General features: G+C 41.1%; 1 protein-coding gene across 1 annotated transcript; it reads right to left on the bottom strand.

Annotated features, from left to right (window-relative positions):
* Positions 1–2,009: 2,009 nt before the first annotated feature.
* Positions 2,010–26,028, bottom strand: LOC110061164 (uncharacterized). Its single transcript, XM_089280412.1, has 16 exons — positions 25,962–26,028; positions 24,820–24,898; positions 23,794–24,303; positions 22,930–22,989; positions 22,560–22,640; positions 21,906–22,160; positions 21,311–21,514; positions 20,338–20,574; positions 19,601–19,875; positions 9,421–9,490; positions 7,370–7,654; positions 6,983–7,255; positions 5,140–5,451; positions 4,087–4,374; positions 2,601–2,929; positions 2,010–2,162 (listed from the first exon to the last, which is right to left on the bottom strand). Exons 2-16 carry the CDS (start codon positions 24,875–24,877, stop codon positions 2,010–2,012), a joined length of 3,390 nt encoding a protein of 1,129 aa, XP_089136538.1. The 5' UTR covers positions 24,878–24,898; positions 25,962–26,028.
* Between the last annotated feature and the right edge of the window lie 1,850 nt (positions 26,029–27,878).

Below are 27,878 nucleotides of genomic sequence, written 5' to 3' on the forward strand. Positions count from 1 at the left end.
AGAAAGAGCACACGAAAACTCTCAAATCAAATGGGTGTTCATTTCAGGCTCATGATGAAAACAAAATTTAAACGACGGTTATTTTGCACTATCCTGAGATTTACCTTCGAACAATGTCCTCACGAAAGGTCTGATATGTACTCTGGGAGGTTCAGATACACGTACAGATACTGTTTCCTGCAGACTTGTCTTAGAATGACTGCAACATAAAAGACAAATATAACAAGTGAAAAAGGTTCGGGTGACTGAAAATAGTTATTTATGTTAAGTTTGTTTTTATGGAGTTTAAATGTTATACGGTGAAGTTATTATGCAACGAAGGCCAAACCAGTTGGAAAGATTTTGTGGTGTATGGGACAATCAGGTTTCCTCTTTTACAGCGTTTGGTATCGATCACATATTTTCCATGCTTGCTCCCGGTTACGCATTTTCCCGCGCTTGCTTTCGGGTTCTGATTGCCCACGGGTGTTGATAGGTGACTGGCTAAACATGCTTTAATATAATTCCAGGAGGGCCTTTTTAAAAATACCTGCTGAAATGATGTAAAATATATTGAAAAACAGATGAGGAGCAAGGATGGTGCAGTAATTAGAATGCTCGCCTCTCACCAGTGCAGCCCGGGTTCGAATCCTGGACCCGGTGTCATAAGTGAGTTGAGTTTGTTGTTGGTTCTCATCCTAGCTCCGAGGATTTTTCGCGGGGTTTCACTGCAAATTAGCCTGCGAATGCAGACGTATTTTCGGATGTCACTTGGCTTCGCCAGAAATACGTCAGCGTTCGCAGGCTAACTGTAAATTCACATTAATTTATTGATTTTACTATTGATTCAGCTATTTATTATATTTATTTATGTGCACCTGACTTTGCACGTGTAGTTGCCTGAATCAGCCTTCCTGGTCATTCTAATGGTTAACGCAGAGAACGTGCTATTGACGGCATATTTCACCCGATAGGATGGCTGTAAGGCCAGATGGTCTTTCGTCCAAGTGAAGGTTGAAGTAGTAGGACCAATTGCTGTGCAGTAGATTGTCATCATGTCCCCAGCTTGTCCCGAGAAACGGGTAGTCACCACAACATTGGCCTGATCTGCAAACGTAAATAAGCACTTAATGACCGGCCCCGCGGAAAACAGTGAGTTTTTTTTTCCCAAGACCCTCAACATTCGGGTTTGAGGGGAAACAAATCTCACTGTTTCCCGTGGGGCTAGTCATAAGTGTTTTGCTATACTCAAAAATAGAAAAAAAAAATGTGAAAAAATATTTGTTTGACGGAAGCTGGCACAGCAAATTTGCCGCGATTTCAAGGTGCACGACCTGATCACGTGCGAGTCTAATGTTCAAGTTGTTGTTATTTTAGGGAGTTAGTGAGTTTTGACCCATGACACGTGACACAATCTCCAATCGGAAAACGTATTTGGGTCGGGAGGTATAACAAACAGATTTGTTAAAATGTTACGTGTTGTGACACTGTGGTAACGGTTGAAAGATGAATTGTCCTTCCAGGCTTGAACTGCCTGTTACCAATTTGAAATCAAGAGGTGTAAGGTAACTAGGGTGAGGACTGCCAAGGTAAGACTACCAACCTTCTTAATCAAAGCTCGTTGTTCAACTCAAAATGTCAACCTATAATCACCTGTGGTGATTGTTAAGCATTTCTTTTCTTGATAGTTCTGGGCTTAAAGAAGCAACATCACAGTTTCGCATCTTGAAAAGTTTAGTTCGTCATTTGTATTCCGTGTATTCTTAACCATCCTTGTTCGCTTATGGTTTACTATAATCTCCTTGGTGTTCTTCTATCTTAGTTAACTGTTATTTTCATGTTTCCTTCAGTTTAGAGGTAATTTTGTCTATGGCCAAAATAACTCAAAATACTGTGACAGGGCTCTTTTAACTCCAGTCTTCTTCATAGAGTTGCAATGGGTAAGAAACGACATCTTATATGCCAGTTTTGAAAGAAAGTAAAGTTTTTGATGTAATAGATTCTAAGATGATTGTCAACATGAAAATGCTTCAATTGGTACCTTGTGAACAGTCGTAAAGTTCCACCCTCATTGAGATATGATTATACCAAGCTACTGGTCGAAAACGGATAAAACGCGCTCTGATCGGTGGGCTAAGGTCATGTGATACAATCGTGTCCCGGTCGGTGTTTCCAGCAAATACCTAAATCATCAAACAAGAATTTAAGTAATTACTTTTAATGCACAACACTAAAAATCGTGGAAACCTCAGGTTTAACAATAACTGAAATGGCCGAAATTTACTTGAAACCATGTTAGACACCTGGATAGTGTTTGAAAAATCACGGAACGCAACTAAAAACACGACTAAAACATTGCAACGCAACTAGAAACGCAACTAAACGATCCAAAAACGCGTTGAAAAACGCGACGAAAAACTCGACGAAAAACGCGACAAAAACGCGACTACAAACGCGACTAAAACTCGACTGAAAACGCGACTACAAAGGCGACCAAAACCGCGACCAAAACCGTGACCAAAAACGCGACCTCAAAAACGCCACCCTAAACGCCACCCCCAATGCGAGTTATCGCATAAACCACGAAACAACCACAACGCAACGAAAGTGGTTTTTCTCACCTTGTCATCAGTTTGGCCTTGTTCCCTGTGGTACTGAAAGTTTCCTCCATCGTTACTGTACTCCAGTTTATACTTGGTCACCCACTGGTCCAGATCATTTCTTCCTTGGGTTGCAACACGTGTTACTCTGGTATTCTGACCAATCAGATCTATTTGAAGCCATTGATTGTTATTATTAAGAAGAGCCGACCAAGCTCCTGCTTTCCGTCCTTTGGCTTTGAGGTTTAGTCTGCTCTGAATAGCAGCATGATCAGGGTTCCTTTGTGAAGACGCAGTTATTTGTCCGTCAGAAATTGTGCCGTTTTCCATGCCGAGGGCGTTTTGACATGCTAAATGTTTTAAAAATTTGATTAAAGAAACGTATAAGGGACCGATACAGCATTGCATTTCTCTGAGAAATATGTAATCAAAATTCTTACGTTGCCTTTACGAGTTGCATTAAGTGCACTAGTCAAGTCAGTATTGTAATGTTTTACCCCAAACTCTGTTGGAAACCACACTCTCAACCACTGCACACGCGCGTGGACAGGATGATGATGCAAAATAAAGGTTGACTGCAGGACAAGCAAATCCCGTTGTTTAGCGCCATTTTGTGAAATGGTGGCAACAAGAATTAACCAGATAAAGTAACTTGTAAAAATTAGACCTGGCGAATAATTTTACTTCTTTCGTTCGCTCAGGGAAAATGTCAAAGAATTAAAACAAATGGTCGTGATTTGGCTTAGATTGGATAGCCACAAGGCAGAAAACGACTGGTAGTTATGCCACGCAACGATGTTGATAATGTACATTCGATTTAACAAACAGATTCCGTGTTGCCAACATAGGGCAACAGAAGCAACATAGCACGACGTAGCACAAAAGAGCACATCATCGGACAACATAGCACAACTTGACACCAAATGGCGCAACATTGGACAACATAGCACAACATGGCACAACATGGAACAAAATAGCACAACATAGCAAAACATGACACAACATAGCACAACATAGCAAAACGTATCACAACATAGCACAACATGGCACAACATAGCACAACATAGCACAAAATGGAACAACATAGCTCAACGTGGCAAAGTAGCACAAGAGAGCAGAATTAACATATCATAACATAGCGCAACCTATCACAACATAGGGGCTCAAAATGTGGTAAGAACAGTTAAGTGGGATACAAGGCGACAGCCGAAGGTGACGTTACTGATGCTCGTACCACATTTTGACCAGTCTGTGATCTAGTACTGAAAGGATGCACAGCAACATGCGTCTGTCCTCCAGTAGATTATAAATAAAAACCAATCAAAATGAAAGAAGAATTTGACTTCTTATGTAGAATATTTTTGCTTGCAGTCTTGTTACGCTAATTCTTAATCGCTTTCAGTGCGATTACTCTAAAGCTTTCGTTCTGTGACAGTGAAACCTAGTTGCTATCTATACTTTAAACATGAGACTCTCTAAGAACTGAAAAATGTTGCAACCAATGTACCTGGAGATAGCATTTTTATGACTGGGCTGTAAACACCAAAGCGGCCTTCATACTTAAGGCGACTGCTAAACTCGTAGACTGTTTTGTATTCAAACTGTTCTGTGAGAACGAAATCCTTGGCGGGGTTTAAGTTGAAGAGTCTCTCGATCCAGGCAGTTGCACCCTCTTGTCTGTATCGAATTGTCATCACACTTGGAAACGCATAGTTACAAGTGATGGCTGTCCAAGAGATGAGCACAGATGTAATGTTGACGAAGAAAACGCCAAACGTTTTCGGCGGATCGGGTTCTGTAAGAAGGAATGAAGTTAAGAAGTAGCTTTAGGAGTCTGTTAAAATTGGAAACATTTGGACTATGGAAACACTTTAATCATTTTGTTGGATTATACTGTAATCTTGTGGGCTTTTAACCCGCGTAGGAAGTATCCCCCGGGTCCTCCCATATGAAAAGGTCGGGGATGTCAGAAAATTTGAATAAAATCCCGAAAGGAGACGAATTTGGGCGTGGTTCGAACTTTATTTGACCCCTAAAAGATACCACTGGCTGCTCCGGGATAGCACACCGGATTCGATAGAGTGGCCGAAATCGAGTCTAAGAATGGAAATTAGGGCGTCTTTTAATTTTTATATCTTCGAGTGCACCCTAAAAGATACTTCAACAGCTAAAAATAGCCGTGGTGTTTCGTCCTGAATACTCTAAGAGAGACCAAAATCCTTGATTTACATTCCTTAGCGAGACGACAAGCATCCCCGACCTTTTGATATGGAAGTCCCCCCTGGGGGTAGTACTATAGATGAAGATCCACGTGCGCTTTAGAAGGTCACTTCATTCCATAGTCAACAAAATAAAATTAGTTATTTGCGGCTTCTCCTTCTTTCGCAATAAAACTCTGTGGACTGTGATATTGATTGATAACATGCATAGCTGACGGGAATTGTACACCAACCAAACCGCCCGTTGGGCATATTGCACTATCGGCAATCATAAAACTCATGACTCATAGCTTGAGTTTTATTGAACTAATTTGCAAGAACAATCCTGTTTACGAACAAACCTGTGACTCGTATTGCTACAGACGAAGATTCTCGTTCTGAAACCACGTTCTTGGGTAAACATTTGTAGTCACCAGAATTGAGACAGTTCAAGCTTTTTATAACCAATGTGTGTTGCCATTTGATGCCGCTGACCCAAGATGGTCCGTACGCGGAGATGTTCTTGTATAGTCTGGGAATTATCCACGAAAACGATGGGCTCGGTTCCGCTGTAGTTTCACATCTCAGGTTCACTTTTGCTCCTCTTTGTAAAAACATTGTCGACCCCTGGACCGCTACTTTATTAACAAAAATTTGAATTTCGCTTGGTTCAACTGATGAAAAAGATGGAAAAACAGCCAGTTATTTATACAGGGCACAACATTTGGAAAGAGCGTGATCTAAATCGCTGTTAAACGTGTAAACATAGTCGATGTGAGCTGCGACTTATTTGCGTTTAAATATAGAGGAGATTACAGCAAGAGCAGGAATGGAGACAATAAGCAAGCAAGTGGCAAGGAGGAGATGGACGTGGATGGGTCACGTCCTCAGAATGGATCACCACTCACATCCACGAATTGCTCTCACATGGGTACCTGAAGGCAAACGGAAACGGGGTCGACCGCGCGAGACTTGGAGAAGGACTGTCGAAAGGGAGCTGGAAAAGGAAGGTTTAAGAACATGGGAAGCAGCAGCATCGGCTGCGGAGGACAGAACAGCCTGGAGGCAGAGAGCTTACGGCCCAATTCTCCACTTGGAGAACGGATAAATGATGATGATAGTGGAACATTGGAACCCTGTCAATTCGACCGCTTTTAAAGATTTGATCTACGTCATGAAAGGCGTGGTTGTATTAAAAAGTGGTTCTTACAAAAACCACATACCGAGTGAAATTTCACTTGGAAGGTTGAAGGTCATTTTGTCTATAGAAGGAAGGTGGGATACTCCATTATATTAACCACATAGGTATATGTGTCTCTAAAGATTATTCTTTCCGATTCGTTTTCTTCGAAATATGGGTATGGAGTTTGAACATTTTGATCTGGAATAGGGTCCAATTTTAGCATCTAAGAAATCGAATCTCTTTCGAAAGGCGGAAACTATTTCTGAATAGCTGAAGTCAGGGTTTAGAAACGGGCTCTTATTTTACAGGTCTGAAATAGGGTTGGATCACATCTGAAGGAGCTGATGCATCGCAATTGCATGTCTTGGTCTGAAATAAAGTAAAGATTTCAGAAAACAAGTCGCACACCCTCACCAAAGATCGAATTTCAAGGAGAGCCTCTCAGGTTAATTTAACTGCTCATCTTTAGGCGAGGTTCTAATCAACGACCCCTGTGGCCACAAGTTCAAGACATTATTCATACTGTAGTTTAAACAGATGGTGTGATGTACGTATGGGCTTTACCAAGTTACTTAATGAAGGTGTAGGTAAATCACAATGAACAAAAGTGTAATTCATGATTGGCTTCCGCACGTCGTTAATTTTACACTACCTTTGAACTGCAGGAGACCCGTTGGAGCAACAAGTAGGTCACTTAAAGAAGCTACGTCACGGTTTCACATCTTGAAAATTTTAGCCTAAATTTCTGAAGGTCGTCGGTTTTGATCCGTGTTTATCTTCTCCAGCCTTAACCATCCTTGTTCCTGAATGGTTTATTATTATCTCCTTGGTATTTTTCTACCTTAGTAAACCACTCTTCAGGTTTCCTTCAATTTAAAGGTAATTATGTACATGGCCAAAATAACTCAAAATGCCCTGACTGAGCTCCTTTGATGAAATGGGCTCTATTCCTGTTGTTGTTGTGTTGAAACGTTCCCCAAGTAGCTTGCTCTACTGGCTAATTACAATCCTTCTCAACTTACCATTTGTCCTAAAAGTGACAACCTCAGATGGCGGGCTTCTTCCAATGAAGTTTTCGGCGTAGATCCTCACATCATATATCTCTCCTTTAGAGGCGTTAAGATCAAATCTTCTGTTTTCAAAATATCCAGCAGTCGTCCAATTCCTTGATTGGGTCTTCTTGTACTCCACCACGAAATGAGACTCGGGAAGACACTCGTACCCCGCAACCTCTGCCCATGTAATCTGCTTTGTCGTCGGGTCTATTATGACATTTGATGGTTGCCGAGGCACATCTGTTAATTTAAAAGAAAATAAAATGCTACTCAGCAAAGTTCTCACTAAAAAGACAAACTCGATATTACTTCCTTTAGACTTGCAGCACTTCTTTTCACACTAAGTTCTCTTACCTAATATTTTAAGTGTGAATTGTCGTTGGTCAGTGCCATAGTCGTTCGCCGCTACACATGTATAATTTCCCGCCATTTGACAGTTGAGATTGCTGACAATCAACATGCTTACATTTTTATTGGAAACCACGCTTTCAACAATGGTGTAGGTTTTGCCTTGTTTGATTCGATGATTATCCTGATACCAGGTGATGCTGAATGAGTTGTAGACCGAACACTTCATAGACACTGAGTCGTGTGAACTGGATGAATGATTAGTTCTCCCTTGAATGATTACTGGCGAACCTGGAGAAAGAACGCGTGCAGACACTGTTAGACATTATGCAATATATCAAACACGAGAGACAGTGTTTCATCAGGATATCCAAACAACGAGAAGAGAGTTGAAGATACGACGCGCAGCGGAGTATTTTTTTGCCGAAATTTCGAGTGTTTGATATATCTTCTCAATCGAAGTAAAATCGTCAAAAAAGAAGTAAAATCGTCAAAACATACGCTAATTAAGACCGAATATTCAAACCTCCCTCACGTTTGTAATTTTCTTTGTTTTAACATGATGAATTATTAATGAGTTTGAGAATATTATTTTCCATACCACTGGCAATGAGGGTAAGTGATGGTGTAAATCTGCAGACCTGTTTTGGGTAGGTTGTTATTTTGATTGCTTTAAGCTTAGCTGTGTTAATGCGGTTTTTCGAAGTCCTGGACCGTTGTAAAAACATAAGCCTTAATAATCATGCACAGACTCAATTCAATTCAATTCAATTTTTAACTGAAACTCTCACAAACATTAATTTTACAGAGGTGTCAGAATACATATAAATATCTACAAATTATATTTAGATGATAAATAGCACTAATGAAATAATTTAAAATTGTGATTAAAAAATAAAGTGTTAAAGAGAGAAAGAAAAGGAGATAAAGGAAGACCAACAATTTTAATACAAGGTTGATTGTGTGGAGTTTGGGACACCTAAATAGTTTATGGAACTAATAGAGGTGCCCAAAAGTAACTAAATTTAGCAGAAGGAATGTAGTGTTAAATAAACAGTTTAGGTTAAAAGTTTTTTTTTCAAGATCTAGCGACAAAAAAATTAATTACATTTCAACTTAAGAACTAGTAATATTATTATAACTGTCAATAAATTTTTTTTATATAGCTCTACGAAATGTAGAAAATGGAGTAATTCGCTTGATAGTAATTGGCAGTGAGTTCCAGAGGTTGGAACCAGATCTCAATCTCTGCTGCTGCATGTGCTACAATAAAACAAGCCTCGAAAATTTCAGGAAAATGCATGAACGAAAAGGGGTTGGTATTTCGAGGATATGCTTTCGAAATGCTGTCGCCGTGGTTCGATAACGAAAAACACGCTCAGAAAAACCGGGTATGGTTTAACCGGGCATGGCTTTCAAACGAACAACCACGTGAAAAGCTACCCTCTTTCTGCAGGCTCTTCAGTAACTCACTAACTAACACATAAGTTTTACTCCCTTTTCCCGAAAAAAAATCGCCGCATGTTCGAACCATCCTGTGACATCGCGGCGAGAATTTACATCGGATAAGGATTTAAATTCAGAATTTTTGCCCAAAACTCAGCCGGGTAGGTAGGTAGGTAGGTAGGTAGGTAGGTTAGTGAAGTCTGTATATGAGCCAAGTGGTTCATCAGGCCAGAGCTTATCCCGGTTTCAGCAGCATGAAGCGACTAGGAGTATTTCTACTCCCCCCCGGATGGGATGTTAGTCCATCGCAGGGTTACCCCCCCAGCATTAAATTCGCTGGTTCCCATTTATATACCTGGGTGGAGAGAGGCACTGTGAGAATAAAGTGTCTTGCTCAGGAACACAACACAATTTCCCCAGCCAGGGCTCGAGCCCGGACCGCTCGATCGATCCGGAGTCGAGCGCACTAACCATGAGGTCACCGCGCCTCCCACTCAACCAATATGGTGTACATATTTTAAAGCTCTTTTTAAAGCTTTCCATTGAAGTTTTTCTTTTCAGATGTTGAAAGAAGCAACTCTTTGAATCTGTTTTACTTTTTCTGCACTTACTGAACGTCTCGATCGACAAATCATCCAGGAAAATTCCTCCACTGCCATTTAACTCACCACGAAGAAGAACCTAAAACCAAGTAACAGATAGATAAATTATACTATAAAGTTACAATTACTAGTCACAATTACTTATTATAATTAAAATACAATACAATTACAAATTACTGTTGAAAATCACAGCTGCTAATTAGAAATGAAATATACCTAAAATTTAAACGTCAACCGTTAAAATGGGTTATTTTCAAAATGACGTCAGTTGTCAAAGGGACCCCCTCCCATTAAGACCCTCTTGCATGACGGGACGCACGGGGCTTCTACTGTAAGTACCGAAGAGAAATGATAGGAAATTTTCCTAGCCGATTCCTTACATACTCTCAATAGGGTTCTTCGTCTTGCGGCCAAGGCAGGCGTCATAATCTGTTTCAGTGACATGCCGATGATATTAAATAAAAAAATATGCCAGAAAGGGCCGATGGAATATGAGACAAGCTTTAAAATGAAGTCACGATTTTTATAGTGCTTTAAAAGTAAATAGTTCGTTCGAGTCATTCCCGATGCTTTCAACTGATGGCGGACGCCACCGACGCCAATAATCTGGAACAAAACAAGGTCATTATATATCAGATCACGTCTAAACACACGTAAAGAAAGACTATAACAACTTTCTTTGCTCTCCTGAGTTCTCGCGCGTTTACAGATGCGCCACACTCGCGTTTCAGACGCCGGGATCATAACCAATGCTTACCTAACTTTTTAAAGATGCTACTTTTAGCCTTCCTTTAAATCTACACACGTCTATTTTACTTGTAAAAAAACTATCGATTTGCACAGTGTTTGGGTTGGACATTCTCGCCCATATCAACTTTCTTTTCTGTCGTAAGTTCTCGCGCGTTTAGGGATGCGCCACACTCGCGTTTTAGGTTTAGGGATCCCAACCAATGGTTACGTCACTTTTTAATGATGCTAGTTTTAGCCATCTTTTAAATCTCCAACGTTTATTTCACTTGTGGAAGTCTATCGATTTGGACAGTTCTTGGGTGAGAGATTCTCGCCGCTATCAACGTCCTTTTCTCTCGTAACTAGGTGGAGGGATCCCAACTAATGCTTACCTAACTTTTCAAAGATGCTAGTTTTAGCCCTCCCCCAAATCTACACACGTGTATTTCACTTGTGGAAAGCTATCGCTTTGCACAGTGCTTGGGTAAGAAATTCTCGCTCATATCAACTTTCTTTTCTCTCGTAAGTTCTCGGGAGTTTAGAGATGCGCCACACTGCCGTTTTAGGGGCAGGGATCCGAACCAATGCCTACCTAACATTCTAAAGACGCTACTTTTAGCCCTCCGCCAAATTTAAACACGTGCTTTTCACTTGTAAAAAAACTATCGATTTTCACGGTGCCTGGGTTGGACATTCGGCCCATATCAACTTTCTTTTCTCTCGTAAGTTTTCTCGCGTTTAGAGATGCGCCACACTTGCGTTTGAGGTGCCGGGATCCCAACCAATGGTTACCTAACTTTTCAAAGATGCTAGTTTTAGCTCTCTTCCGAATCTGCGACGTTCATTTCACTTGTGGAAGTCTATCGATTTGGACAGTGCTTCGGTGAGAGATTTTCGCCCCTATCAACTTTCTTTTCTCTCGTAACTTCTCGCGCGTTTCGACATGCGCCACACTCGCGTTTTAGGTGCAGGGATCCCAACCAATGCTTACCAAACTTTTTAAAGATGCTAGTTTTAGCCCTTCCCCAAATCTACACACGTGTATTTCACTTGTGGAAAACTATCGCTTTGTAAAGTGCTTGGGTAAGAAATTCTCGCCCATATCAACTTTCTTTTCTCTTGTAAGTTCTCGCGTGTTTAGAGATGCGCAACACTGTCGTTTTATTTGCAGGTATCCGGATCAATGCTTACCTAACATTTAAAGACGATACTTTTAGCCCTCCCCCAAATCTAAACACCTGTATTTCACTGGTGGAAAACTATTCATTTGCACAGTGCTTGGGTTGGACATTCTCCCCCATACCAACTTTCTTTTCTGTCGTAAGTTTTCGAGCGTTTAGAGATGCACCACACTCGCGTTTTAGGTGCAGGGTTCCCAACCAATGGTTATATTTCTTTTTAAAGATGCTAGTTTTAGCCCTCTTCAAAATGTCCAACATATATTTCACTTGTGGAGTCTATCGATTTGGACAGTGCTTGGTTAAGAGATTCTCGCCCCTTAAATCTTTCTTCTCCCTCGTAAGGTCTCGCACAATTAGAGTTGCGGCACACTCGCTTTTTAGTTGCCGGGATGCCGACCAATGCTTACCTAACGTTTCAAAGATGCTACTTTTAAATCTCCTCCAAATCTACACGCGTGTATTTCACTTGTGGAAAACTATCGATTTGCTGAGTGCTTGGGGGAGAGATTGTCGCCCATATCAACTTTCTTTTCTCTTTCTCGCGGCGTGTTTAGAGATGCGCCACACTGGCGTTTCAAGTGGCGGGATCCCAAACAATGGTTACCTATCTTTGTAAAGATGCTAGTTTTGCCCTCCCCAAATCTACTAACGTGTATTTCCCTTGTAAAAAACTATCGAATTGCGCAGTGTTTTGGTTGGACATTGTCGCCCATATCAATTTTTTTTTCTCTCATAAGTTTTCTCGCGTTTAGGGATGCGCCACACACGCGTTTGAGGTGCTGGGATCTCAACCAAAGGTTACCTAACTTTTTAAAGATGCTAGTTTCAGCTCTCTTCCAAATCTCCAACGTTTATTTCACTTGTGGAAGTCTATTGATTTGGACAGTGCTTGGGTGGGAGATACTCGCCCCTATCATCTTTTTTTTCTCTAGTAAGTCCTCGCGCGTTTAAAGATGCGCCACACTCGCGTTTTAGGTGCAGGGATCCCAACCAATGCTTACCCAACTTTTCAAAGATGCTAGTTTTAGCTCGCCCCAAATCTACAGACGTGTATTTCACTTGTGGAGAACTGACAATTTGCACAGTGCTTGGGTAAGAGATTCTCGCCCATATCAACTTTCCTTTATTTCGTAAGTTCTCGCGGCCATAGAGATGCGCCACACTAACGTTTGAGGTGCCTGTATTCCAACCATTGCTTACCTAACTTCTTAAAGATGCTACTTTTAGCCCTACCCCAAATCTACTCACGTGTATTTCACTTGTAAAAAACTATCGATTTGCGCAGCGTTTGGGTTGGACATTCTCGCCCATATCAACTTTCTTTTCTCTCATAAGTTTTCTCGCGTTTAAGGAATGCGCCACAGCCGCGTTTGAGGTGCTGGGATCTCAACCAAAGGTTACCTAACTTTTTAAAGATACTAGTTTTAGCTCTCTTTTAAATCTCCAACGTTTATTTCACTTGTGGAAGTCTATCGATTTTGACAGTACTTGGGTGAGAGATTCTCGCACCTATCAATGTTCTTGTCTGTCGTAGCTTTTCGCGCGTTTCGATATGAGCCACACTCGCGTTTTAGGTGCAGGGATCCCAACCAATGCTTACCTAACTTTTTAAAGATGCTAGTTTTAGCCCTCCCCCAAATCTACACACGTGTATTTCACTTGCGGAGAAATATCGATTTGAAAAGTGCTCGAGTAAGAGATTCTCGCCCATATCAACTTTCTTTTTTCTCGTAACTTTACGCGAGTTTAGAGATGCGTCACACTAGCGTTTTGGGTGCAGGGATCCCAGCCAATGCTTCCCTAACATTTAAAAAATTCTACTTTTAGGACTCCCCCAAATCTACTCACGGGTATTTCACTTGTAAAAAAAAACTATCGAATTGCACAGTGTTTGGGTTTGACATTCTCGCCCGTATCAACTTTCTTTTATCTCGTAAGTTTTCTCGCGTTTAGAGATGCGCCACACTCGCGTTTCAGGTGCCGGGATCCCAACCAATGCTTACGTAACTTTTTAAAGATGCTACTTTTAGCCCTCCCTTAAATCTACACACGCGTATTTTACTTGCAAAAAAACTATCGATTTGCACAGTGTTTGGGTTGGACATTCTCGCCCATATCAACTTTCTTTTCTGTCGTAAGTTCTCGCGCGTTTTGAGATGCGCCACACTCGCGCTTCAGGTGCATTTATCCCAACCAATGCTGACCTAACTTTTTAAATATGCTTGTTTAAGCGCTCTTCCAAATCTCGAACGTTTATTTCAGTTGTGGAAGTCTGTCGATTTGGACAGTTCTTGGGTGAGAGATTCTGGCCCCTATCATCTTTCTTTTCTCTTGTAAGGTCTCCTGCGTTTAGAGATGCGCCACACTCGCGTTTTAGGTACAGGGATCCCAACCAGTGCGCTCCTAACTTCTTAAATGTGCTATTTTTAGCTCTCCCCCAAATCGACACAAGTATGTTTCACTTGTGGAAAACTATCGATTTGCACAGAGCTTGGGTAAGAGATTCTCGCCCATATACTCTTTCTTTTCTCTTGTAAGTTCTAGCGCGTTAAAATATGCGCCACACTCGCGTTTCAGGTGCCGGGTTCCCAATCAATGCTTACCTAACTTTGTAAAGATGCTACTTTTAGCCCTCCCCCAAATCTACACACGTGTATTTCACTTGTAAAAAACTATCGATTTGCACAGTGTTTGGGTAAGACATTCTCGCCCATATCAACTTTCTTTTCTCTCGTAAGTTCTCGCGCGTTTAGTGATGCACATCACTTGCGTTTTAGGTGCAGGGTTCCCAACCAATGGTTATATATATTTTTTAAAGATGCTAGTTTTAGCCCTCTTCAAAATGTCCAACATATATTTCACTTGTGGAAGTCTATCGATTTGGACAGTGCTTGGTTAAGAGATTCTCGCCCCTTAAATCTTTCTTCTCCCTCGTAAGGTCACGCACAATTAGAAATGCTACACACTCGCTTTTTAGTTGCCGGGATGCCAACCAATGCTTACCTAGCGTTTCAAAGATGCTACTTTTCAATCTCCTCCAAATCTACACACATGTATTTCACTTGTGGAAAACTATCGATTTGCTGAGTGCTTGGGGGAGAGATTGTCCCCCATATCAACTTTCTTTTTTCTCGCAATTTCTCGCGCGTTTAGAGATGCGCCACACTCGCGTTTCAAGTGCGGGTTCCCAAACAATGGTTACCTAACTTTTTAAAGATGCTAGTTTTAGCTCTCTTCCAAATCTCCAACGTTTATCTCACTTGTGGAAGTCTATTGATTTGGACAGTGCTTGGGTGAGAGATTCTCGTCCCTATCATCTTTCTTTTCTCTAGTAAGTTCTCGCGCGTTTAAAGATGCGCCACATTCGCGTTTTAGGTGCAGGGATCCCAACCAATGCTTACCTAACTTTTCAAAGATGCTAGTTTTAGCTCTCCCTCAAATCTACAGACGTGTATTTCACTTGTGGAGAACTGACAATTTGCACAGTGCTTGGGTAAGAGATTCTCGCCCATATCAACTTTCCTTTATTTCGTAAGTTCTCGCGGCCTTAGAGATACGCCATACTAACGTTTGAGGTGCCTGTATTCAACCAATGCTTACCTAACTTCTTAAAGTGCTACTTTTAGCCCTCCCCCAAATCTACTCAGGTGTATTTCACTTGTAAAAAACTATCGATTTGCGCAGTGTTTGGGTTGGACATTCTCGGCCATATCAACTTTATTTTCTCTTATAAGTTTTCTCGCGTTTAGGGATGCGCCACACCCGCGTTTGAGGTGCCTGTATTCCAACCAAAGGTTACCTAACTTTTTAAAGATGCTAGTTCTAGCTCCCTTTTAAATCTCCAACGTTTATTTCACTTGTGGAAGTCGACAGTGCTTGGGTGAGAGATTCTCGCCGCTATCAACATTCTTTTCTCTCGTAACTTCTCGCGCGTTTCGACATGCGCCACACTCGCGTTTTAGGTGCAGGGATCCCAACCAATGCTTACCTAACTTTTCAAAGATGCTAGTTTTAGCTCTCCCCCAAATCTACACACGTGTATTTCACTTGCGGAGAACTATCGATTTGCATAGTGCTTGGGTAAGAGATTCTCGCCCATATCAACTTTCTTTTATCTCGTAGCTTTACTCGCGTTTCAGGTGCCGGGATCCGAGGCAATGCTTACTTAGCTTTTTAAAGATGCTACTTTTAGCCCTCCCTTAAATCTACACACGCGTATTTTACTTGCAAAAAAACTATCGATTTGCATAGTGCTTTTGGTTGGACATTCTCGCCCATATGAACTTTCCTTTCTTTCGTAAGTTCTGGCGCTTTTAGAGATGTGCCACACTAGCGTTTTAGGCTCGGGGATCCCAACCAATGCTTACCCAACTTTTTCAAGATGCTGCTTTTAGCCCTCCCCCAAATCTACACACGTGTATTTCACTTGTGGAAGTCTATCGATTTGGACAGTGCTTGGGTGAGAGATTCTCGCCCATACCAACTTTCTTTTCTTTCGTAAGTTCTCGCGCGTTTAGAGATGCGCCACACTCGTATCTTAGGTGCGGGGATCCTAAACTTTGCTTACCTCTCTTTTTGAAGATGTTAGTTTTAGCCCTTTTCCAAATTTCCAACGTGTATTTCACTTGTGGACGTCTATCGATTTAAGCAGTGCTTGGATGGATATTTTTAACCATGCAATTTACTTTTCCCTTGTCTTTTCTCGCGCATTTAGCTATGCGGCACACTCGAACTTTTGTTGTCGGGATCTTAAACTATGCTCACTGAGCTTGTTAAAGGTGCTAGTTTTGGCCCTCTCTTAAATTTACACATGTGTATTTTTTACTTGTGGGAGTCTTTCGATTAGGTCAGAGCTTGGGTAAGAGATTCTCGCCCATATCAAATTTCTTTTCTATCGTAAGTTCTCGCGCGTTTAGAGATGCGCCACACTTGCGTGTCTGGTATGGGGATCCCAAAGTATGCTTACGGGGCTCTTTAAAAATGCTAGATTTGGTCCTCCTTCAAATCTACACACGTGTATTTCACTTGTGGAAGTCTGTCGCCTTGGAGAATGCCTGGGTTAAAGATTCTCGCCCATTTATATCTTTTTTACATTTAGCGATGTGGCAAACTCGCGTTTTTGATGTGGGGATCCCAAACTATGCTTACGGGATTCTTTAAAAATGCTAGTTTTGGCCGTCCACCAAATCTACACAAACGTATTTCACTTGTGGAAGTCTATCGATTTGGACAGTGCTTAGGTTGGAGATTCTCGCCCATATCAACTTTGTTTTCCCTCGTAAGTTCTCGCGCGTTTAGAGATACACCACACTCGCGTTTTTGGTGTCGGGATCTCAAACTATGCTTACTAGTACTGGACTTTTTAGAGATGTTAGATTTGGCCCTTTCTCAAATCTACACACGTGTATTTCAGTTATGCAAGTCTATTGATTTGGACAGTGTTGGGGTTGGAGATTCCCGTCCATATCAACTTTCTTTTCTCTCGTAATTTCTCGCGTGTTTAGAGATGCGCCATACTCGCCTTTTAGGTGCGGGGATCCCAACCAATGCTTACCTAACTTTTAGCCCTCTCCCAAATCTACACACGTGTATTTCACTTGTGGAAATCTTTCGATTTGGACAGTGCTCAAAGTCGCCGAGACCGGGCTACGCGCAGCCTGATTTTGACCGACTTTGGGTCGATTTCCAGGATTTTGGGCGATATTTAAGAGTTCCAGGGACTCTAAACTAATTTGAGAAGACTTTGCTTTTCAGTGAAATGGAGAAAGGAAAAATTTTTGAACGCTTGGTTATGAGCAGTCTGGCCGAAATATAGCCCCTCTTTAATTTACTTAGTGACTAGAAAGTCGCCGAGAACGGGCTACGCGCAGCGTGATTTTGACCGCCTTTAGGTCGATTTCTATTAACTGGGGCGATATTTCCGAGTCCCAAAGACTCTAAACTAATTCGAGAAGACTTTCGGTTTCAGTGAAATGGACAGAGCAAAAATTTTTAAACGCCTGGTTATGAGCAGTCTGAACGAAATATAGGCTAGAACGTCGCCGAGACCGGGCTACGCGCAGCGTGATTTTGACCAACTATAAGTCGATTTCCAGGAAGTTGGGCGATATTTCCGAGTCCCAAGGACTCCAAACTAATTCGAGAAGACTGTGGGTTTCAGTGCAGTGGACAGAGGAAAAATTTTTGAACGCTTGGTTATGAGCAGTCTTGCTGAAACATAGCCACTTAAAGACTAGAAATTCGTCGAGACCGGGCTACGCGCAGCGTAATTCTAATCAACTTTGAGTGGATTTCCAGGAGCTTGGGCAATATTTCCGAGTACCAGGGACTCTAAACTAAATCGAGAAGACTTTGGTTTTCAGTTAAATGGACAGAGAAAAAAAGTTTGAACGCTTGGTTATGTCCAATCTGGCCGAAATATAGCCCCTCTTTAACTCACTTAGTCACTAAAAAGTCTTCTCAAATTCGTTTAGAGTCCCTGGGACTCGGAAATATCGCCCAAGTTCCTGGAAATGAACCCAAAATTGGTAAAAATCACGCAGCGCGTAGCCCAGTCGCAGCAACTTTCTAGTCACTAAGTGGCTATATTTCGGCCAGACTGCTCATAACCAAGCGTTCCAAAGTTTTCCCTCTGTCCAATTCCCCAAAAAACCAAAGTCTTCTCGAATTAGTTTTAGAGTCTCTGCGACTCGGAAATATTGCCCAAGTTCCTGGAAATCGACTCAAAGTCAGTTAAAATCACGCTGCGCGTAGCCCAGTCTCGGCGACTTTCTAAACACTAAGTAGCTATATTTTGGCCAGACTGCTCATAACCAAGCGTTCAAACATTTTTCCTCTGTCCGCTTCACTGAAAACCAAAGTCTTCTCGAATTAGCTTGGAGTCCCCGGGACTCGGAATTATCGCCCAAGTTCTTGGAAATCGACTTAAAGTTGGTCAAAATGGCGCTGCGCGTAGCTCGGTCTCGGCGACTTTCTAGTCTTTAAGTGGCTATATTTCGGCCAGACTGCTAATAACCAAGCGTTCAAAAATTTTTCCTCTCTCCATTTCATTGAAAACCAAAGTCTTCTCGAATTAGTTTGGAGTCCCTGGGACTCGGAAATATCGCCCAAGTTCCTGGAAATCGACCCAAAGTTGGTCAAAATAACGCTGCGCGTAGCCCGATCTCGGCGATTTTGAGCACTGTCTAAATCGATATACGTCCACTAGTGAAATACGCGTGTGTAGAGTTGGGGGAGGGCTGGAAGTAGCATCTTTAAAAATTTAGGTAAGCGTTGGTTGGGATCCCCGCACCTAAAAGACGAGTGTGGCGCATCTCTAAACGCGCGAGAACTTACGAGAGGAAAGAAAGTTGATATGGGCGAGAATCTCTCACCCTGATAATGCTATTCAAAAGTTCTCATTGGCTTAGCCATCATGTCATATGAGCAATTATACCATGCTGTACGAATATGGTAAGCGTAGGGGAAATGTTTTGGGACGTTTTTGTTTTTATTTTAATATTAATATTCTCTATTTTGGGGGCGTTTGTTTGTTTTTTGTTTGTTTTGTTTTGATTTTGTTTTTTAAAAAAGGAAAACAATTATTCCACTCGCGCTTGTTGGATCTATCTTGATTCATATCCAACGCGAGCTCGTGGAATAATTGGTGGTTTTCAGTGTCACGCCATAAAAATAGATCAAAATCAAAATCAAAATCGTTCAACAGATAAAGTCCAGAATCTGAGAAAAGAAAGAAGGTAAATATGCCAAGACTCTCGCCAAGATTCAGGTCACAACAATTTTTCTTATCCAAGATATGCGGAAAAAACGTTTTACCTAAATTTATAGAGATTTGTATGGAGACGCCATGCTAGTGCCCATCCGGATGGGCACCAACATGGCGGCCGGGAACCAACAGAAACATCTGTCACTGAGTTTTGCTACAAAAGCGTGCATTTATCCCTCGAGGAACTCAAAAACATTAGAATAATACTTTTACTAACACAAGAATTGTTTAGATAGCCAAATTCCCCGCAATAAGTCACTTTTTAACCAACATGACAGCTCTCTTCGCCGTCATGTAAATGCCGCGTCACCGAAAAGCTTAGAAATTCAAGCGTAGTCTATCGCAAAACCAAGAACCCATTCGGAGCAAAAATTTCTATGAAAATTAGTTTTCAGCTGCTCTTATACATCATTAAAGTAAAATCTCAGGAAGATTAATAGTCTTGTAGTTTGAATTTTAGTGACGTCATGTGAAAACCGGCAATTGTTAGGTATAAATAGTATATATATTTCACCTGGAAAGTGGTATTGACAGCAAATTCAACCTTGAGATGCTTCCATCTCCGACCCTGCGAACTCAAACGAATCAACACTGTTTGATTTCCAGTAGAGCTCTGAATAACAAAATACAGTTTATTCCTCGTCCATCCCTCCACGTAGTACCACATAGATAGTAGGACTTTATGTCCAGGGACGCTCGGGCTTGGAAATGGTCGACTGATTATGCCACTGCTAAGCTTGCTTCCTGGGGCCACACCTTGAGAAATAAAGCCAAGAAATTTTCCGGAGCCTGAAGAAGAAAAAGTAATGAGTTCAAGGGTTTTGTCAAGTTGTCAATTAGCACTAACATGGTTTAAGATGATGATGATGGCGACGATAATGATCTATCAATGAGTGGCCTCATGGTTAGTGCTCTCGCCTCCGGATCGAGCGGTCCCGGTTCGAGCCCTGGTCGGAGACATTGTGTTGTGTCCTTAGGCAAGACACTTCACTTTCACAGTGCCTCTCTCCACCCGGATGTATAAATGGGTACCGGCGAAGTTAATGCTTGGGGATAACCCTGCAATGGACTAGCATCCCATCCAGGGGGGAGTAGAAATACTCCTAGTCGCTTCATGCTACAGAAACCGGGATAAACTCCGGCCTGATGGGCCACTTGGCTCGTATGCAGACTTTACCATTACCTTACTGAGTGAGTTACACTTGCACATTCGAAAATCAAACTACATTTAATTTGAAAAAAGACGTTTACCTGCGCACGAGTTATTTGTGTGGTCATGACGTAACGAGCCATATTCGCTGAATCTCATCCAGTGCTGATTATTGCTCGACGCATTTTGCCACTGGCAATAGCCGCTGTCAAAACTGCAGTAGAAACCTGCAGGCTCATTGCAAGTGAAGTTGCTTGAGCCACTGCTGTCATCCTCACACCACTGGTCTGACGGACAGGGATTTGAGTGGCAGCGGCTTGTAATGGGTGATGAAAATTCTGGAAGAATGGCGGCAATAAAATTCAAACCCTGACGTGATACCATTTTCACTTAAAACCAGAGAACACCAAATGTAACTTACAATAAAAATTGAAACGCAAACAACACCGCTTGAAAAGATACTACTACAAAATTACTACTCAACAGCTTCCATAAAATTGGAATAGTCACCCACACTTGCGTGTTTCAAACGTTTAAACCACTTGCTTGGCATAATAAACAAAACAACTTGAAGGTGTTGCTCAACAGCTTTCGTTTAAATGGCCACACATTAAGATTTGATCCGTGACACCGAGACTGCCGAGTAGCTTTCGTTTGAATGGTCACTCACTAGGGTTGGTCCACAACCGTTAAAGCTAGAACCACCTTGTACAATATAATATACAGTACTGCATGAACATACTGCTCAATAGCTTTCATTTGAATGGTCACACACTAGGGTTTCATCCACAGACTTGAAAAGTTAGAACCACCTTGTACAGCATAATAAACACTACCACATGAAAATACTGCTCAATAGCTTTCATTTGAATGGTCACACACTCGGGTTTTATTCACAGACTTGAACGTTAGTGACACCTTGTACAAGCATACAATAAACACTATCGACCCTCTCTTTAGTGCTATTCATGTTCAATTTAACAAAGACTGAGTGATGTTCAGTTGTTCACAAGTAAGCTTTCTTTTTAGTGTTCAGCCGTGTAAGGAAACTAATTTCCCTGTTAATTTACTTACTTTTCAAGTAGCTGTCCATAACTTCATTTCTTGAAAGCACTCGAGTCCACAAGGCGAGCGAGCTCATCCTCATAGTGGAAAACCCTCCCTTTCCCTTGAGTCCACCAACAGACAACAGACTTGAGTCATCAGATGAGGAATAGTTCACTTGGGCTGGTGGTGGAGACTTGAACAAGAGCTGGCCGTTTTCGTAATACAATATATCTAGAACAGACAACATAGGGAATTGGTATTTTCATTTCACTCCGGCGGGGCATCGCGGACTGCGAATGACTTTCCTATGCAGAAAGTTTGCTGTCTTTTTATCAAAATATACAAAAGATACAAAACTTTATTTCTGGGTCCAGGAATTGTGTTTATTTAAAACAATGTCTAAATGGTGGTCTACCCAGAGATAATCAATTCTTAGTTTACAGCTGAAATTTAGGTCATGTTCAAGCTATCAACGGACTCGGCGAACGTGTCACGATTGATTTGAGTTGACAATGTTAGTCAAAAATGATTCAGAGAGATTTGGCGCACATACAGAACAAAATAGATTTTTTCAAACTTGCAACCGCAAGCCAGTCGTTGTTTCGCTTTGTAATTTACTTACTTGTGTGGTTCCAGGTGATCGTCAGGAAAAACCAACCTACAGGAAAACAACTTCGTTTTATTTGCCAACGACTGGAGCCGGCCGTGAGCTGGATAAGAAGATTTCTGTGGTCCTTGACTTGCACTGAAAGTATGGTGTTGTTTGCATTTGTGATAGCCACGATGTAAAGGCCGTCGATGAACTGAAGCCAAAAAGATATTGAAATTCCTTGCTGGCAGTTGTTAAAGTCTTCGAGACAACGGTTGCTGAACTGTCCTGGAATAGGAAATAAGCATTTGTAACACTGTGTGCAGTTCCCGACTTAAAAGAACTTTTACGGTGACAAGCCATGCACATCATGTGGTACATCCCGAGAAAGTGAACATAAAACGGCTTTTTTTCATTTTGTACCGTACGTGAAACTACGGATAGTAATTAAGAAACAATTTTTCTTTTGGTAGTTTTTGTAAAAGCGTCGAGCTTCAGACAGTGTTTCGTCTTGTTTGTTTTTACAAAATATTCTGCTTTTACGGTATTCGGAGGGTTCCGGATATTATTATCCAAGTTACCTAGTCGACTCGCCAACCAGTCGTCAAGTGATAAATTTCGCTGACAGCAATGTCTTAGAAATCGTTGTGTATTCTGTTGGCAGGTTCGACTGTCTAAGATACTAACCTAGGTTGGCCCAGCCCCCTCCTGTTCGCAGTAGACTGAGAACATTGCCCATCTGGGGATTTCTAACCACTTTGGCTGCACCTAAGGATATAGCAAAAAATATAACAGCAGGCGAAAAAATACAAATAAGAACACAATGAAGAGAACCTTTGATCTTTACAAAAATTGACCGGGGAAGATGATAGTCAAATGGCTTGCCATTCTTATGTTCTAGCGAACAGGTCTGTGTTACATAACTACATTAACTCTTTTTTTTCAAAAATACAAACATCTTCTGAGCTGGAGACTCTTGCTTTCTTTGCAAAGAGTTTTATTTCAGTTCTCACAGTGGTTCTGTTGCTATGTGACTTAAAATCAAGTGCGTACTTACCTTTAAAAGCCGAGCTTTGACGGTTGAAAGCCCAATAAAAGTCTGCAGAAGAATTCAGCGCTGTAGATAAACCACACAAAAATCGTGTTATATAACTGACTTCACTTTCAGAAATATAAATTGAAGTATATAAGCGTGATGCATTTTCTAACACAACAATCTGTACTGCATGGTCATGATTTGCAGTGTACCTGCATTTTGTAAACAGAGATTTATCAGCTCAATTCCCAGTTCCCTTTGTGAGACACGCCTGCAGGGAATCATGGTAGTTGTATTTATCATCTTGGACAGGATATTTGTGTTGATGAATACAACTACCATGATTCCCTGCAAGCGCCTCTGATAGAGGTAATTGACATTAGTTAACAATCGATCGTTTTGTTTTACTATCATTTAGGTTAGTTTAAAAAGAATCTGTGGAAGGCTTTGTTCGACTAATTAACAATTAGACCCGTAGCCCTTGAGGGCGAAGGGTCTAATTGTTTTAGTATCACCCAACTAGTCGGACAGAAAATGTAATAATAAAGTTAGCAAATGCAAGTTGAAGAAATATTTATTTGGGAATAAAACGAAAGAAAGCGTCACGCTCGATGGCGCCAATTTCGCTACTCAATGACTATTACTAATAGTCCCCTGGTAGCGTTGCCAATCAAAATGCAAGATTTGCATTAGTCCACTAGTTGGGTGATAGTAATGGTTGATGGTCTCCGGGGGTGGAAGGAGTGCAGATATAGGGGCCAGTCTTCCAGTTGACAAGGAGATTGAAGAAGAAAAATATCAATTAGGGAATCTGATTCCCAGGCTCTCTTTTTCCATCGCTCCCTATAGCGACAGAGAGGCAGTCTTCAGTAGTGCGTGACGTACCTGGTGTGACTTGCAGCCCACAAAAATAGCCAGTGTATCCGCCGACACATGAGCAAATTTTGGAGTCACACACTCCACCGTGACGACACTTATATGGATAATTTTTACGGCAAGACGTTCTTTCTTCGCAGACGGGTCCAATAAAGCCGTCACGACATTCACAAAAAAATTGATCCGTCACGTAAGGATCTCTTTGGCACAAACCGCCATTCAAGCAGGAACCAAGCGCGTGACAAGGAACCTTTTTCTCGCAGAAAACTCCTTCGAATCTACCGTCACTTACTGTGTGCTGGTTACAGCTACAGAATGTTTTATTAGTCTGTAGGTCCAACTCGCATTTACCATTGTTAACACAATTAGAATCATTACATTGAAGTTTGGCTTCGCAGTTTGAGCCTGTATAACCGTAGTCACAAACACAACTGTTATGTAAGCAGAGTCCTCCATTTTGACATTGCTCGTCACTGGAGCACAAAGCCCTAAACCTCCCGAAGTTGGAATTTGCTGTCTCTGAAAAATAAATCGAGAGAAGCATTTTAAGTCGGTCGGTAAGGCGAGGGGCAGTCGGTCGATTAGTCTGGGTCGGTCAGTCTCTCGGTCAGTCGGTCGATCGGTCGGTCGATCGGTCAGTCGGTCGTTCAGTCGGTCTGTTAGTCGGTCGCTCGGTAGTCGCTCGATCAGTCGGTCGGTCAGTCTGTCGATAGTCGGTCGATCGGTCGGACGGTGATTCAGTTAGTGTCTTTCAGTGAGTCGGTAACAATGGTAATATTGAGATTCGTCTTTCAATTTTGTTTTATGGAAAAAGTAGACAATAAGAAGGCAAAACCAAAATGGTCATTGCAAATTCGGCAGTTTTTCCCCTGTACTATTTTATGCCGTTTAACTAAGTTAAACAAGCACAGGATGAAATAACCGTGAAATGCTCCCTCGTAACATACTATGAATATTCCTCGGGTTAGCACAAGCCTTTGCCACCGAAACGAATTACATAAGAAGCAATTCATTTAATACAAGTAGCATACTAACCATTTAATGTGAAGAGAACAAACAAGATGAGCCAAAAGCCTTGGTAAATCTTCCTCATTGTACCACTGAAGTGGTGGCTCTGCAGGGAAAAAAGGTAAGTTAAGTATTTGCGGACCGGCAAGCAATTCTAAAACAAAAGTGGAATCCAAATAGAACGGGTCTCGACTAATTCCTCGCAATTCAAAGAAACTATAACATGAAAGATTTAACCTTCAAATTTCCAAAAGTGATTGACATCAAACTTGTCCTTTGTCAGGTCGAATTCGGATATTCAGCTAAACAGTTTACACACAAGATAGGGAATATTCTCGCTTCCTTGCTGTCGCTTTACGACAGTTCTCTCACGCAATTCCAATCTGTATTGAATTGTTTTCGTCAAGTAGTGTACACAAGTTTAATTATTTTGTTTTGTTGTTTTGTTTTGTAGAACATGCTGTAAAGGTGTAATATTTTGATGCCATCTAAATTGCTTTGTAATTATTTTACAAGAGATGACATTTTTTGATATCTAATTTAAAGAGATAACAGAGGTTTAATGCGACAACAGTTTCCGCTGGTTATCAGCCAGTCAGAAGTCCTGTTATATCGGCGTCAACGTTATCGATGTTGCAAATGGCAGTTAAACTGTTTCAATATGTTAAAACACTAACTTGGGATGAAGGTTTAGGTGAATAAAACAACAGAAATGATTAATTCCCTAAGTCTTGGTGTGATTTCTTTTGTTTTATTACCCTAAACTTCCGTCGGAGCTAAGAAACATTACCAATGGAGTATCGAGAGAGGCCTATTGTTCCCTTGCTATTAATTAACTATACATGGCGAGACTATCTTCGTAAAATATTCCCTTGGAGACCATGGGATTTTCTCTTGATTCCTGATTCTTCATTATTTTTTAGTATGCTGAAACGTTCTTAGAAAGAATGAGATATTCTCTATATTATCAAAACGTATTTTTGGTTTGGTTTCGTAACTTGGTCAAATATCATCTGACATGACATTAACAGGCGCTTTCGGCCGGTTTGGCGCGAAATCAAATCGAAGAAGACTTCGCAATTTACCTCATGAAATTGTTTGGCTGCACGACTACCTGAATGAGCAGCCCGACTATTCCTATGAAGAAATGGTTAATGAAAAGGCCTTACCTTTGATGAAGAGTTATTTCCACTTATTCAAAACCAATTTGGATCATCAGTAAAAAAGCCAAAAAACCGAGCGACAGGACAAACAAGAGTGTGACAGCAGTCCACAAATTTCGTATTGACCTGTCTAAGTTGGTCAGACTTGAAACGACATCCGACTGTTGCAAAGTTAAAAAAGCGTCAAAAATATAGAACTATTAAGAATGCTGTTTGTAGAAAGCTGATAGAATTAGCTGATAGTTTTTTCTGCTTGGTTGATGGGTATTTTCTCTTCGTTTAGGTTGATTGAAAAATGTGCAACTTGAAAAAGTGGCAGATAGTTTGAATTGTGTTTTCGTTTCGCAGATGTTCTATTGGTCTTTTGTACACGATATCAAAGAAACCTTTTCTCGAATAACGAGGTGTCAATTCAGCTTCCTCTTTACTAAAATACCTCTTTTAATTTGCACAACACCGGTACCATAGTGATCGCAAGTCACGTGCATTGTATCGAAGAAGAACTGTGGAATTTAGCGTCTAAATATTAAGGAAGGAAATGACGACTTGCATGAGAAGTACTGTACTAGCTGAATAGAGATTTCAACTCGCATTTTGAAAACCTTGTTCGTTTAAGAAAGATGTTCATATTAAGCCATGGCAGCTGTTCAATTTGACTCTATCTACAGTACGCTTAAATCTAAAATGGTGCTGACTAATAGCATCCCCGAAAATAACCTCCTTCCGATTCATAAATGACTTATTTTGCCCCGTTTATCAGTGCTAAAATCTAGTAGTAAATAAAGGTACTCACGGTAAAGAAAATTGCATCCAGAATTGTATTCTGACAGTTTTTGAATTAGCTCCTCTCACAAACTCTATGTTTATTCATCGTTCTTGAGTAACGCCTGTTCATTGCTCTTAAAAGTCAGGGTATTGTTCTGGGTTTATTCAATGCTCATCACAGCCAATCAAAGAGTGCATAGCAGAAGATAATAAATTGACTTAAATGACCTCGTGAGAAGGAAGCGGCCTTCACCAGGAGGTCAACGCTTTACAACTCACTTTTCCACTGAACAAAAAAGCCTGTTGTGACGTCATTATGCTGACAGATAATTGGTATTGAGTCAGTTTTAAATTTGTAACAAAATCAAAATTGCCTGTAACAACTTCAATCACTTCCAACTTCAATTAAGCTCTAATATCAGGAAAACGCGTTTAGATAACTCCTTAAAACAAATGAGAAGTCACCCACTTCAATCCCTTTCTAATCTCAATCACGCGCAATATGAATTTCATCACTAACAATACATTTGCTTTTACGTTGAAAACAAAAGTGCAGTATCAAACGAGAGATGTAACTCCGTTTTTCAATCTTCGTGCGAGGGATTTGTTTGTGCCCTTGGACAAATGTACTCCTCGCAAACCTTTCTTTTCTTGCTCAATGAATTACTCAAAGGAAACATGGAGCTTTGGGTCAGAGGTTGCATAAAATTGTGTATTATCACTCAATTAATGTTTCTTTTGACTGGCGGAAATTACGAGTCGAATACGTCCACCTACAGTCCTGAGTTTGTATCACATGGGTGACCCAGGGGCACAGGGTAGTCTTTTTTTTTCTCTATCAACCGGTCATAAGAGCAATTTTGGAGGAGCCATAGAACTGTTTACCCCCGTTGGTAACAAAATCATGCATGCTAGAAGGTACCCAGTTCTTCCTCGGACAAAGTTACCACGCGCGTTGCGTGGTTGTTTTCGTGGAGGATGAAATTGCGTGTAAAACCGCTTGAGCTGCCCACGTGAGCAAAATTGTTGCCTTCGCCAGGACAATTAGCATATTGGTAGACTAAAAAGTCGTTGCTGATGCGTGACACTTGGTTAAAAACGATTGAAGCGATATTGGATGTATAAATATCGGAAAGTGTCAAAAATGTTCATGCATAT

The sequence above is a fragment of the Orbicella faveolata genome, unplaced genomic scaffold (genome assembly GCF_042242905.1).
Source record: "Orbicella faveolata isolate gen_17 unplaced genomic scaffold, um_ofav_v1 contig_47, whole genome shotgun sequence".
NCBI classification, from domain to species: Eukaryota; Metazoa; Cnidaria; class Anthozoa; order Scleractinia; family Merulinidae; genus Orbicella; species Orbicella faveolata.